At 31.8% G+C, this 15,555-nt stretch overlaps 1 protein-coding gene across 2 annotated transcripts; it reads right to left on the reverse strand.

The window, feature by feature from the left end:
• Positions 1–603: 603 nt before the first annotated feature.
• LOC123917223 (protein MEI2-like 2) lies at positions 604–8,357 on the reverse strand. Of its 2 annotated transcripts, none has more exons than XM_045968892.1 (13): positions 8,002–8,357; positions 7,086–7,145; positions 6,860–7,003; positions 6,280–6,764; positions 5,215–5,373; positions 5,010–5,126; positions 4,753–4,904; positions 3,957–4,048; positions 2,920–3,859; positions 2,745–2,829; positions 2,583–2,651; positions 2,162–2,341; positions 604–1,366 (listed from the first exon to the last, which is right to left on the reverse strand). In XM_045968892.1, the coding sequence occupies exons 2-13, from the start codon at positions 7,129–7,131 to the stop codon at positions 1,250–1,252; spliced, it is 2,586 nt and encodes an 861-aa protein (XP_045824848.1). In that variant the 5' UTR covers positions 7,132–7,145; positions 8,002–8,357; the 3' UTR covers positions 604–1,249. The 2 variants fall into 2 exon arrangements, with proteins under 2 accessions (XP_045824848.1, XP_045824849.1); XM_045968893.1 differs by having other exon boundaries at positions 7,086–7,153; positions 8,003–8,294.
• Positions 8,358–15,555: the final 7,198 nt, after the last annotated feature.

The following is a 15,555-nucleotide window of genomic DNA, read 5'->3' on the forward strand; positions in this document are numbered from 1 at the left end:
TATATGGACCGCATTGTGAGGGCGATAGGTGCCAAAAAAAGGAGTGTAATATTGAAGATCAGTGTATGATGTGTATGATGAATGATGTCCTAGAGAAGATGATGTCCTAGAGAAGATGACGAAGGAGTGTATGCGTATTCAAACATATAAAGGCCAATGGCAGCATGGTTTCCCATATTCTTCAGAACATTGAAACTCCACATTCTGAGGCGCATAAACCCACTTGAGTTGGTTTGGTGGTATTGACTTGGAACCTGGGAATGTGCCAATTTGGGTGGACTAATTTAGTTTCTTCAAAACAAAAAAAAAAAATTGAGGCTCCTCCCGCAGATAAATAGATTCCTCCCTTAGTCGCTATATATAAAATTTTTGCTGTTTTTTTTAATGAATCAACTTTGTACACATTAAGATTGCCTATGCATTAATTAGCAATCCTAGACCATAACTAATGTGTCCAGGAACAGTAATATATCTAAAAAATGAAACTTAGTTTGCTGAATACTTTTCATTTTACATTACTCAAGCAATTAGCATGCGACATTTCAACAGATACTTCGGTCTAACTAAATTTCATATGCTTATCTTTATGGAGAGGATCACACATTCATTTAAGATAAATAAATTAATACTAAAAAGAACCTTCAATATTACAATGTTTCGAGACTTTCACTAACAACATTCTGATGAAACCAGTTCACATCTGTACAGACATGTACATACACATTTGAGACTAAATGAAGCAACAATTACAAACAAGATAGTTCCTTGTTTTCCTTATATACAAACTTTTTTCCATAATTTGGAACTTTGTTTTGGTACATATACATAGTAATATTCCTCAAAAGACCATAATAGCCTCAACAAAGGACCAGAAAAAATAATAAATCCAAGACAGTCATCCTGCACAATCTGGCATGCATGCTGCTGTAGAAACTTACCATCCAGCAATACACTTCCAACTCCAAGTTATTCTTTTCCTCTGGTATTATAAGTTATAACACAATTGTTTCTCTACACATCTTCATTTCTGCTTTTTTTTTTTTTTTGAAGATTATCATGAACTATTAATACATTAAGAGTAGTCTCCTCCCGCAGATAAATGGATACCGCCCTTAATCTTTATACACCATTGTTTTTGTTTTTTGTTTTATGAATCAACTTTGTACACCTTTAGGATAATCTATGCAGTAGTTAGCACTCCTAGACCATATGCAATGTGGCTAGGAACAATAATATATCTAACAAATGGTTAATCTTTCTCGAGGTTCTCGTCCGAATTGCCCTTTGGGCTCTCCAACATATCACCTGAGTAAGATCCATCCGGTTGACGAATGCATATATTCAAGTTGCTGGATAGAAAATGTTCCTAAATGGTAACAGAGATAAATAGTCAGACAAGCACTTGAAAGTTATTACATGAATAAACTGACCAATAAATGTAGCTTTTACAATTAAAGTTGCAATTGAAAGTGATATTTATTATTGACAACTCAAACATTACATAACAAAACTAAGCTATCCTCAAAACCAACTAAGAAATTAAGTAATTTAATACGAGCTCTGCGTACAAATAAACTAAATTCTCAGGACTTATCACTCATGTGGCTAGAATTCATTAAAAGAAGAAACTGATGACTAGTCAGGCCACAAACTCAGGTTTTCTTAGAATTTGGATTGGACCTAACTCAACCCTTACAGAATAAACTTATAAGGTGAGGGTTGATTCCCCCTTATAAAGTAATTTTCAGGCCATATCTTATCCGATGTGGGACTGTTAATAGCAATCATGTCACGTGAACTCCTACATGCGGTGTTATGGTAAATCTTCACCTCTAACTTATCACTCCAACATTGTATACATTTTGATAATGTCAGTAAGAAATCGGTATGATGCACAAGCACAACCTCAATAGTCCAAAACAACAATATAGAATCACGAACTTATTTTTTTTTTAATCTATTCTAAATTACTCATCCAGACCTAAAAAAACCCTTTCTCCAAAACGATCCTAATTATGTTTTATCCTGATTTTTGTAACTAGAAGGAGGAGAGAATGTCGAAAATCCATGTTCAATCTGAAATCCAGTTGTTCTTAATTTATGACATTCAACCAATAAGTCAAGCTAGAAATGTTGTAACTTCAAGCAATTGAGTCAATACCTGGTCACTAGTATCTTGGCCTTCTGAATGAAAGAGGATCGGCCTACACCGCTTATCCTCATTCATTAAGCTTGAATTCTGAAAATGCATCACAAGTGCAGCCTTTCCTTGAATCCGTGCATATGCCAGTGAAGCAACTTTTTCGCTATTAAACTTCTCCCATTTCTTCCCGTTAAAGGCCTGCATAAATTTTCACGACAGTTCTTACAATGCAACCATACATATTACATACTTCTCCATACCAAAACAAGTTCAATACTATAAGGAATTTACCAGAAACTACCATAAACGTTAGGAACAAACATCTATCCATGTGACACAATGTCAAATTTAGGAAATCCTTACATTACAAACTATGCATATGAAAATTAATTATAGATAGAACATTATAACCTCAGGCAAGCAAAGGTAGAATTTAAACCTTATAGAAGGCGACGATGTGTGAAGGAGAGACCATATTGATGAAAGCATAACCCACATTGCACTTATTCTGCAATAAAAGAGTCATTAATAAATAAGTCATGCTGGAATCAGATCCAAAACCATAAATCTCAAATTGAAAAGACATATAAGATGTGCATACTTTAAAATCAATTGGCAAGTAGAGGAAATCATAAGTTCCCTGGTGATTTTCATCAATTGCAGCAAGCAGCATCTTCGAAGTGTACCTGCAATCGCAGCAGACAAAAGTTGTCAAGAAATTCATCACTGGGATTTTGATGGAATCACTAGGATATTTGTTTAGTTGTTGTTCTTACTTGTTAGGAATGTTTTTAATCATTAATGTAGTCCTTGTATCTTCACCATTGATGATTTTGTCAAGATCAAGCTGGTAAAGCTTCTTACTCTCAATTTGGTTCACATTATTGTCAGGTCGCCTACTTCGTCCACGATCACCAAATCCTTCAATGCTAGATAATCCTGGTCCGGCATACAAACTATTTCCAAGAAACAAGGAACCATGACCAGGTAGGGACATCATTCCGAAATTAGGTGAACCAATTTCGCTGGTAGTTGCTGAAAGGCCAAGACCAAGCCCGACAGATGAACGGGAACCCATGTTCATCATAAAATTCCCATCACCGTGATTTGAATTCCCAAATCCGATGGGGCTCATGAGAGAAGCATCAGGTGACTCTGGAAAGTATCTGAAATTTCGTTCAAGAGGAAGGCCAGAAGGAGCAGATCCTACATGATGATGGTGCTGAGAGCCAATAAAAGGATTGCGATGACCCGTGTATGGGAAACCCTGCCTCTGGCTACTAGATGTAAATGGATGCCCAAGGGAAGATGCAGACCAGGCAGATGTGTTTGAATGCTCCGAGTAAGGAGTCGGGCTTCCCCAAAGAAATTGAGGACCAGACAGTGTTCCAACACTCGATGAACTTGAATTTGTTTCACCAAAAGCAGATATAGGCCTAGGACTTGCATTTACTTTTTGTTCAGGAAAGGAGATAGAATGCTGAAAAGCTACTCCTTGTGTTGATCCAGAGTTGGCAAACATATGACTTGAAACTCTTCCAGGGTCCTTGCCAATAGGCGCAATTTTGGGAGATGTTGATGCATGAGGGGAAAGAATTGCAGCCAATCCAGATAAATGGTTGGTGCTTATAGGGCTGGCCTGACCCAAACCAGGAGACTTGCTATAAGAACCTAATGGATTAGGTTCAACAGGACTACTAAATTGCGCCCAGCTACCTGTGAAAAAATTGCCTATTAAATTTACCTAGCAATTGAAGATACATTTCTTCAATGATACAACATGAGAAAACAAATTGCATTAGGAGTTATTTACCTGGGGGAGAATGGGCTATAGGTGAACCCACTTGACTCCTAAAAGTTCGAGCTTCATCTTGTTCCAGTTCTTGAGTCAGTTGTTGCATCAAGCTAACAAGGCAATATGCATCACAGGTTTTATACAGGTGTAATTATATGTATAACATTGCCAAAGATATCAATTACAATATTAGACTAAAGCAAAGAAAAACAGTGGTAGAATGTTAAAACAAAAACGGCAACACGAGATGAAAAGACCAATGCCTCAAGTGTTTCTATATGAATGAAAAATAAAAATGATTGATCAAGAATTTCAAACATACTAAACTCAACACAATCAGAAATCAGAGAAGCCCACAACATGTATAGGACGAGTTTCTCCAAAAGATGAAGGACAAAAATCATGAGAAATAAAAGGAGTGCATAAACCGTGTTGCATCCAGGTAGATTGCAATACATTTGGGGAAAACTGTAAATGAGACCTGTGCTGTGTAATAGTTTTATTTATTAACGTCAAAATTAATAATGAGGGACTAATATCATAATGTTTTGGTTAAATGCACGGATTAAATTAAATTAATAAAAAGAATTATAAACACCATAATCAAATTTTGCTAACTTAATACGGATCAAAAATATATAACTGTTATTAATATATAATAGATGTTCATGAGTGTGCCTCTATTTTCAAAACCTTCAAGCGTTGTCACTACTTTACCTCCATGCACAAAAGAATTAAGAAACCGGATCAAAGAAGAAAAGTTATTGTTACCGGAGATGTTTATGTGTGCAAACCATGATAAAACAGAACTTACTTTCTGCGTGCCCCACCAGGGCGGCTAGGTTCAAGTTTTATGCGTTTGCCGGCAATGTCACTTCGATTCAATGCTTTAAGAGCTGCATCTGCTGCTCTAACATCATAAAATTCAATAAACTTATGGTGTCTCTTATGTGGTGTTTCCCTGATCTGCAATTTTAATACAAAAAATAACGTTACTCTAAGCACTAGATAAAAATTAAGCGAGATTAAAGGAAATAAATACATTTCAGATTAACAGATAAACTATATTACCTCCTTGACCTCACCATAAGCTCCAAATATTTGGCGAAGGTCGTCATTTGATACTGATGGATCTAAATTGAACACTACGAGAGTTCCTTGATTTATATCTTTTTCCGAGGGGTTATCCTTTCAAAACAGAACAACAGAGATAAATAACACATAGGCAACGCCAATAATTATTAGTCAAACATTAAGTAATTCTATAAAATCAAACCTTAGGAATTGAAAAATGAATATCAAGTTTTCTTCGTCTCAGGGGTTTGTTTTGTAAAGCACGCATTGCAGTGCGAGCAGCTCGAATGTCATAGTAAGATATCATCACGAAGCCCCTGTGCTTGCATGCAGTGTACAAAGTTCTGATATCCCCATATTGCTATAACACATGAAATACATAATCAACAATAAGAATTGCAAAAACAAGATGCCAACTTATGGTTCATTGGATTTTATATATCTAGCTGTTATAGTTTCATTCTACACTTTTCATCGGTGTTTTCAATCGCAGACTACTGAAAATAGCGTTTTGTTCAAATTTGTCTATGCTACAACACTATAGCACAAAATATTCTCTATTTGACGACACTTTGTAGTAAATAATAGCGTATCGCAGACCAAGTGATTTGTTCAAAATTCTGCTACTCTAGAGTACTATATCGCCACAATGGCTGCTATTTGACAACCCTTCATATTAAATAGCGTATTGCGGAACAATATCAACTAGTTCAAATTCTGCTACCCTATAGTGCTATCACGCCACTATTCGACAACACTACTTCTCATGTATTTATTAGTTCCATTCCATCTTTATCAGTGATAATAAATGCGCCAGAAAATTATCTTAAATCTTTTTCTTCTTTTTTCTGAATATAGGCTTGTAAAGAGTAGAATCCCACAGGTCCTAACCAGAAATTGCAATTAAAAATGTATCTCGGACGAGACATTTAAACTAATAATCAGTTGAGATATATAATATTGAAAACAATATTCCATACAAAAATGAAATCCAGAGCATCATCCATAGTTTAATCATTCCAAAATGTAAATATTCAGATGAGTACAAAGAAATTCACTTTTAATTTGGTAGTCTCCTAACCCCATGATTACCAAAAACAGATGTGTTCAAAGATGCAATTAGCCCTATTGAAGGATTAGTTACTTGTACAATCTCAAACTTCGATTTGAAAGCAAAAGAAACCAAAGCATGTTCCCCAAAAACATTAAATATTGTGTCCAAATATAAATATACTACGTATTGAAGTATTAGGTAAGTGTGTAATACCTCAAATAGAGTTCTTAATTCCGAGTCCTCGACATTACTGTTGATGTTTCGAACAAACAATGTCCTAGATGGATGCTCACCATACGGATGCTCCCCAGCCACTGTTGCCACGCCATTTGGGATTGCATAAGGTCCAATACCATTTGAAGCAATCCCATCGGATATGCTCATCTTTGAAATACCAAAACTAAGACTCTCTTGGGGTTCAAAATCCATTTCAAATCCCCCTCCATTAACAAACAGATCATTTTCATCCAAATCCTCGAGTTGATTTGGTAACCTACTAAGGTCAAAATCATCCATTATCCCAGCTAAAAGCTCGTCTTCATCATCAGGAAGCATGTTTCCAATGGCGCTGGTTTCAAAATCATCGTCAAAAGGATCATGTCCTTCGTCCTCTTTGTGAACTTTTCCTAATGTTAGCAAGTTATCATCCACCGGTTGACCATATTGTTCAGAATCTTGTTCAGAATCAGTCAAATTTACTGCACATCAGCAAAAAAGGAAAAAAAGAAGTTGCAATAATCAATTTTACTGAATCCAAACCGTTCTAAAAGAGAAGAATATCTAAAAAGCTTACACTTTTCATGTGGAAGAACAGGCAGCGAAGTAGAAAACAAGCTAACATCATTTGAATCATGAAATACATCAGTTGTGTGTGGTATTCTCCATGCGCCACTTCCCACTTTATTCGGAATATTAAGCGAAGAAATCCCAGATAGCCCTACAAAAACAATATCAATTAAAAACAAATCTCTATTAAATCATTTCATTTCAACGTATAAACTAAGAAGACGAAGAAGAACCTGCAGCACCATGAACTGGCAAAGAATCCCCAGAATGTTTGTCCATTTTCGGTCACTTTTCTAGTAACGTTGCAAAATGAGAAAAAACAAGCGACAGATTCCTTAGTATATCAATTAATATAAGATATCATAAAACGATACGAATAACAATTAACAGTCAATAGAAAATTTGTTACAATGAAGTAAACATGCAAAACATTTTGGTATTCCAAATGCTACAATCATTCAATATTTTGCACACAATCATATATCATACTACACGAAAGCGAAAAATTACAAAACTTCAATAAAACAGGTATAAAACATTTAGCAGACAAAACATTTCCCAACTGACACAACAACATATATAGTCAACTATGTTACAAACCTAACAACACATGCCTAAAAAATATGAAACACAAATTGGACACAGATCTATCTATTCTAAGAAAAGCCATGCAAAATTTCAAATGATTATTTATTATTTTTTAAAATGAAAAACTGAAAACATAAAAAAAATAGTTGGTAGTAGGTATGCAACTATGCATTTCAGAACAAGGAAAAACAAAAACTTCATGGTTAATTCAAATTAAGATAAAATTAAAAAATGCTCAGAAAGATTAATCAACTTAACTAATACCCAGAAAAAAATTCCAAAAATTAAATACAGTTACTACCTAAAAAATTTATACACATGGTCCCACCCCAACCAAAGAACATATTTTCTGGTAATTCATGAAAACTTAAGATTATGAAACCAAATAATGGACCCACTTGAAAATTAAACCGATCAAACACATAAAGACCAAATTTTTAAGCGGAAAAACAAAACTTTAGTCAACCCCAACACTTGAAAAACATAAATTCAATGAAAAAAAAAAAAAAAAAAAAAAAATCAAGAAAAAAAATAATAAAAAGAGGAATCATGGAAGAGTACCTTGTGAAACTGAAGAGAGGAGAGATGTTAGAGGAAAATCATGGAAGAAAGTTATTGAAGTAGTAGTTGTTGAAGAGTTTGAGTTGATCACGGAAATTGAGAAGGTAAAGGAAAGGGAAGAAAAAGAGTTTCCGTAGAAGCAGAGAAATTTATTCCTTATACTCTTCTACTTCCTTCTCTGTCGCCGGAAAACCAGAGAACACAGAGTGAAAGAAATTTTCCCGGAAAATAATTAATTTAGAAGGAGAGAAAATGAAAATGAAAAAGAAAAGAAAAACAAAGGAAAATGATTGGAGGGAAGGAAGACAAGCACATGATGGAAATTAATTAATATATTTATTTGTTATTTATATACTACAGTATTGTATATTGTTGGGAAAGTTATATAATAAATAAATAATTTCGTCAAAAAAGAAATATAATAAATATATTTGAAGATTTTTTAAAAAAATGGTAAAAGATTAAGAATTTAATTTATATACATCATCAGTATAAGTTATTTTACACATGCGTCTAATAATATACCAACAAATTATATATAATGTTTAAAAACATATGATATGTCACATTTATTAAATGATGTGACAACACATCATTGAATTCATGTATAAAAAACTTTACATATAATACAAATTAAACTCAAAGATTAATATTATCAACTTAAATGACATTATTTGGTCAAAAATAAAAATAAACTTAAATGATATTATCCCAATTGATTTGAACTATGTGTCCTCAGTTTTAATGATTTTATAAAAGATAAATATCGAACAGAGCGACACGAAAATAGTACATGAATATTATTTATCATATTTATTGTCAAAAATTACTTGCACGGTTAATACAAAAGATTTTGTATTATTAATCAATTGTAATAGTCATTTTTTATAAAATATTTGGTATAACTATTTATAAAGTTATAAATGTATAGTTCATTCTATTTTAGTTCAATTGGTAGAGATATCGCATTATATGTGCAGGAGTCCGAGTTCGATCCCAAGACATTCCACTTATTCACTTTTAAGCTAGATTTTCTAGCCACTAAACTACATGACTAAAAAAAATATATTTCATTGACCACCAAAATATTATAATATGTAGAGATCGAAGTTTAAATTTCAAAATATGCACTTTTTTTATAAGCAAAATATGCACTTATTTACATTAATAGGAAAAATATATTTGCAAAAAAAAAAATTTACTTTTTGAAAAAAAAAAGAAGAAGAAGAGTTAAACATACTTTTTTTTTATGAAAAATCATTTATTTAAAAACTAAAGATATTTAAATAAGAATTTATTGATATGCATCATGATTTATAATAAGTAGTACTCCTTCCGTCCCAAAATATAAGTAAAAGTGGATGTATTTGGTCTAAATCTTTAACCAAATACATTAAGTTTTTTGACCAACTTTTGTTTATATTTTAGAACGGATGGAGTATTAATTAACAAGTCTTACAAGAGGGTGGGAATGATAGCTTAATTGGTTAAACTAGTTGAGCTAAGGGTGAAGGAGCAGGAGGTCCAGGATTCAAGTCCTGACAAGAAAAAAAAAACTAACATCGTAATACTATCAACTAATATTGTTTATTAAAAATAAAAAAAATGAAAAACAAAAGTCTTACAAGAAAGTTTTATAATACAGATATTCTAAAATATTTTTAAGAGTGGCCTTTTGCCCTCTATGTAATCCAAAAATTAATATTTTTAAGAGTATTTAATATAATAATTTTTTTTGACAAATTATATAATAATATTTTTACTCATAAAAAGATGATATAACAATATTGTTCAATGTTTTTATCAAATAAATAATAATAATAATAATAAATTGTTCAATGTATAAATAATTAATAATATTATTTATCAAAAACATGCACTTATGTACATTAATAGGAGAAATATATTTACAGAAAACAATTAAATTTACTTTTTGACGAAAAAAAGGGTTAAGCTTAATTTTTTTTATGAAAAATCATTCAATAAAACTATTTAAATAAGAATTTATTGATATGCATCATGATTTATAATAAGTAGTATTAATTAACAAGAATTCAATCACGTTTTATAATACAGATATTCTAATATATTTTTAAGAGTGGGCTTTTGCCCTATATGTAATCCAAAAAAATGTATTTTTAAGAGTATATAATATAATAATTTTTTTTTTACAAGTATAAAATAATGTTACCTAAAGAAAAAGTATATAATAATGTTTTTACTCATAAAAAGATCATATAATAATATTGTTCAATGTTTTATAAAAAAAATAATAAATTGTTCAATGTATAAATAAATAATAATATATAAAAAATACTATTATTTAAATAATATTGTTTTCTTCTATTCACCCAATTATGCTATATTTGAATTGTATTTGGAGTCCGTTGACACGAGTGCTTCATATTCAACACTCGTCGAGTTCTCAAGCTAAAATATAAAATACTCCATTTTATTATCCCAACACTAATTATTTTTATATATATAAAATGAAATAAAAGTTCATGCCTGTGCTTCCAAGACACTTGCTAAACATACCAAAATTTTAAGATAAATTTCTTTATTCTTTATTTTTTGTCAATTAATCTAATGGTCACCTTAAAGGTGAATAAGTTGAGTGTTCTGGTTCGAACTCCGGTTCCTTCATATATAGTATGATATTCATTACTACTAAGCTAAACTCATGAGAAAAAGTTTCTTTATTCTTATTAATATGTTTAATCGGAGACACTGTTTATATTTTTCTAAAATAAAAAATAACAACAATGAATTAGTCTAGGTAATAGGAGTTTTTGACCTTAAATAGATGAAGGATATTTAATTTCTAACCCTTACTCATGAATAGATGGTAGATATTTGATTTCAAACACTACATATCATTTAGTAAAAAAATAAAAAGAAACTTACATATATTTGGTTGATAATAAAAAAAAAAAGATAAATGGTTATTTATCCTCGTAAAGTTAGCAAAATTTTATTTACCCAGATGCGTGATTTTTTTTTTCTATTTACTCTCATGCAACACGAAGATTCTCTCATTTTATTACTTCTTGGGTGGACAACTAGACACCTAATATACATTTTCGATGATCTGACATGCACACATGAATATAAATTTAATTTATATTTATTTCTAATTCCACGTGAGCTAACAATAATAGCAGAGCTAACAATATAAATTTAATTTATATTTAATATAAATTTAGTTTGTTTTGCACTCTCATTCTCATAATAACATAATGGGATCAGTTTAGAATTAAATCCACTTCCTTTCCAGGTAATTATCCAGAGATCTTGCAGCAGATGAGCATGGACAGCAAAATGGAAAAGCATCCGTCTCCACATTCTTCTGGTGTGGGGAGTGAAAAAAGGATCAGCCGATGTTTTCTTCTACTGCGAATGTAATAGCAGAGCAACCATTACATTTTTGTAGAAGAAAGCACCGGCTGATTCTCTTTTTCATTCACACCGCTACAAGAACGTGATGGTTGCTCTTCTTTTACATTCACCGCAGAAGAACGCACTGGCTGATCCTCTTTTTCATTCACAGTACGCTACAAGAACGTTATGGTTGCTCTTCTTTTTAATTCAACGCAGAAGAAAGCACCAGGACAGCAAAAACAGGCGCGGAATACGCACAAACCTGGTGGAAAAACAGCAGCCCACATCGAACAATAAGGACCATGACGAGGCAACACCATAACCAGGTGCGGAATACACACAAACCGGATAGTGCATCCACAATATGCAATAAACATACCAAAAGCATGCCAAATCCTATTAACCAATTTTCTTCAATGAAACATTTAGAATTACATGATGCACTTAAGCCAGAATAAACAGAACAAAATGGTACCCAATATTGCAAGATTGTAAGCAACGTCATTCATAGGGTTGACACCGACTATTTGGAGGCCCGGCGTTAAAAATGGAACCCTTAATAAAAAAACGCAAACAATTCAAAAAGAATAATCCTCATTTATATTGTAAATAACATCAATAATATAAAAATAGCCGTCCTTGTAGAAATTGTCGATCAAGCCTCCCTTCTAGCAATTTTTAAAGCAAACTTGTCGATCAAGTCTCCCTTCTAGCTACTTAAAAAAGCCTCCCTTCTAACAAGTTTTAAAACAAATTTGTCAATCAAGTGTTTATATTGTATATTTTTCAAGTAATCATTCTCAATTGAAATCAATACTAAGCCATTAACTCTTTTTTATTGTAACACAGACCACAAATAAAACTTCAAATTGAGGCCTACTACATTTTTTTTTTTAAAACAACCTATTTTTCAACCATTTGTTTTTAAGCCCCCAAAAAATGATGAAGGCTTCTTTGCACTTGTTGCAGGCCGGCCTTGGTCATTCACAATATTGCAAGATTAAAATCATACATATGCAAAACAAACATTCGGCATTTCAGGTATATGTAATCGTTAGAATGTGTACTTACCTCGGAAAGCTTTCTACTTATGTGATTCTTCATTGAAATTGTGAATTCTTGAATCCCTGATTACATGCTAAGAAGGTTTGGATTTTGTGAGAAATGGAGAGAGTGTGGATGCGCTTGTGTTTGTGCAGGAAGTAGGTCGGTACTTGTGAATGGTAGCCCAACGAAAGAAATCAATATCCCAAAGGGATTTAAACAAGGAGATCCACTAGCTCCCTTCCTTTTCTTGGTGGCAGAAGGGTTTAGCGGGATCATGAGGAAAGCGGTAGAAGTGAATTGTTTCAAAGGATTTATTGTGGGCCAACAGGGTGTGGTTATTTCTCATCTTCAATATGCAGATGATACTCATTTGCTAATTGTTGTGAATTCGAACCGAAAACTACACCAATAATAAACTCAAGTGTGTGGACTCAAGTGTGTGGAGCAAAGCGATTAAGCAACCAAAACTAACTTATGGAATAAACAATAAACACAAAGTGAAATAAAAGCGATAAAGACACGAATATTTACTTATCCAGTTCGGTCCAATAATGACATAGTTTGGGGGAGAGAGCAGCTCTCCGTTCCACTATCAAACTTGTTCTTTTTTATTACAAAAAGATCCAATACAAGAGTTGCAAGAATTTAGAGTTTTCCTAAATTCTACAATTTTCCCGAATCTCTCACCGTGACCAAGAGATTCAATGATAATGATTACAAGATGGAAATAAAGTGATTAGAATCCCAATATATACCCTAGAAACAACCTTCTTAGTATCTAGCCTCAAAGTTGATGAAAAATCCTTGAAATCTGCACTTTCTCTCTCCTGTGACGGCTGAACAATAAACATAACAGCAATATATACTGCTACCTGCACATGGGGCGCAGGAACTGACGCATGATGCGCAGAGGCCAGTAGCCTGCCCCCATGTTGCGCCTGATGCGCAAGAAACAGGGTATGGAGCGCAAATTCCAGCAGCCAACACAGTTTTGATCATTATTTTACAAGGCAACTCTCAACACTAATTAAATGTTGTACACCCATTTGGTAATTTACACCCACATAATCATAAATATGTGCAACCAATAAACAACCTATTTAAACAGTTTTTTCCAATTTGCATAGTTTCTATTTCAAGAAACTTGTTTCATCATTTTTTTAAATAAACTGGAGCATGAAAAATTCATCGTTTTTTTAGGTAAAAATTCATCGTTTTTGGTTTTAAGGTGAGTAGAGGCAAGAAGCATGTATAAAAAAAATTAAACTGAGCATGAAAAATAAAATAAAGTGTAGTTCACGTGAATCCAAATAACATAGGCTTACATAATTATTTTTTTACGCAAGCAAGCCTAACATAAAATTAGAAAATAATTTTTTGTTAAAAATAAATAAAATTGGATTGTATATATTTTCTCAAGTTGTCTTTTTTTTTTTTTATATATCTCCTGGATTGTCTTGTGTTTGTTATGGTTGTATATATTTATAATTGTTTGGGTGTAAATTAGCAAATGGGTGCACATCATTTAATAAATTTTACCTAACTAACCCCAAATTTCCTAGTGTTAAATAAGTAAATATCAAGGGTTTTTTTTTGTCCTATTAGAAAATGTGCACATTGTTAATTTACACCTTAATGTTTTTAGTTTGTTGTAAATTAGCAACCTCATATATATATAGGGAAGAGATCAAATTACACCGGTGTAACATTTGAGTAAGGTTACACCGCTCAATAACGCTTTAGCGAATACAAATTTTACAAAATTCACCGTTGAATTGAAAGCTTATATCGTATAGATCATCTATGTTGAATTGTATAAAAATCTAAAATCGTTTAATATATTTTTGAGATAGATCAAGATTAACGGTATTCAATAAAAACATATAAATAAATTCAATATTTAATAAAATAAAATTGACTAGCTTTCTTTATTGATTCAATTGACTAGTTTTGTTTTACTCAATTGAAATATTAAATAAATTCAATATTAAATTGGCTAGCTTTTCTTTTATTGACTCAATTGACTAGATTTTGTTTTTTTATACTCAATTGACTAGCTTTCTTAACCAACATTAAATTTATTTATTTTAATTACGAAAAAAAAACAACAAAATTAGATATTTTTATTTATCTTTAACTTCAAATAAAGTATATATAATAAAAAATAATTACACTCGTCTACTCTTATCTATTCGATGTTTGAATTATATTTTTTATATCTTATGTTCAAATTGCATTCCTTATTTAATTTGGTCAATTTTAGTATATTTCAATTTTTATTTATATTTTTTCTAATTTATGAATTGACTATATGACATTAAATTCCATTATTCACAAACACTCACATTTTATGTTATATAAGTAGCTAATTGTCTGCCTCGGAACCCATGAAACAATTTTTTTTCTTCAGTTTTTTAGGTTGAGTATATAATCTGAGACAATGACTATTCCATCAAACAATGTCGACTCTTCTTCTTCAGCAACACCTACTGAGGTGTCTGGTGCTTTATCCACCTTTGACAATCTGACTCCACTCGAGCTTATACTTTCTTATTTCGAAGAAGGCATAAGCTCTGGTGCGAATGAAGAGATAGGAATCATAAATCGGGACCTAAGGAAATATCTGATTCGAAATGAGGATGATGATGATAGTAATAGTTCCGCCGATGAAACAGGTTTTTTTATTTGATTTTAATAATTATTTTTTGTGTTTGAACAAAAGTGGTTCTTTTGCTTAAGTAACAATGGCATAACAAAATGAACATAAATAGGTTTTGTCTGACCTATTGATTTTATTGTATTTAGATTAGATGCATTTTACTTAATAGGTTTGATCATATATCAAGTCCTTAATTTAGCTCAGAATTTCTTAAGTATCATTGTATATTTGAATTGTCATTAAGACCTTTAAATCTAACCCTTTTCAATTTTTTTGCAAAATCAAAATTTTTCCCCTAATTTTGGAGAATTTAGATCATTTCAAGCACACAAATAAGGGACTTAATCTCACATTTGTTTCCCTTTCTTGTTGGTATTATCTAACCTAGTGCATCTAAAATAGTGTAAGACATACAATCAATTTTATTTATTTATTTTGAGAGGTAGTACTTTGAATGTCATGCAAAT

Source organism: Trifolium pratense, linkage group LG3 (assembly GCF_020283565.1).
Source record: "Trifolium pratense cultivar HEN17-A07 linkage group LG3, ARS_RC_1.1, whole genome shotgun sequence".
Taxonomy (NCBI): domain Eukaryota; kingdom Viridiplantae; phylum Streptophyta; class Magnoliopsida; order Fabales; family Fabaceae; genus Trifolium; species Trifolium pratense.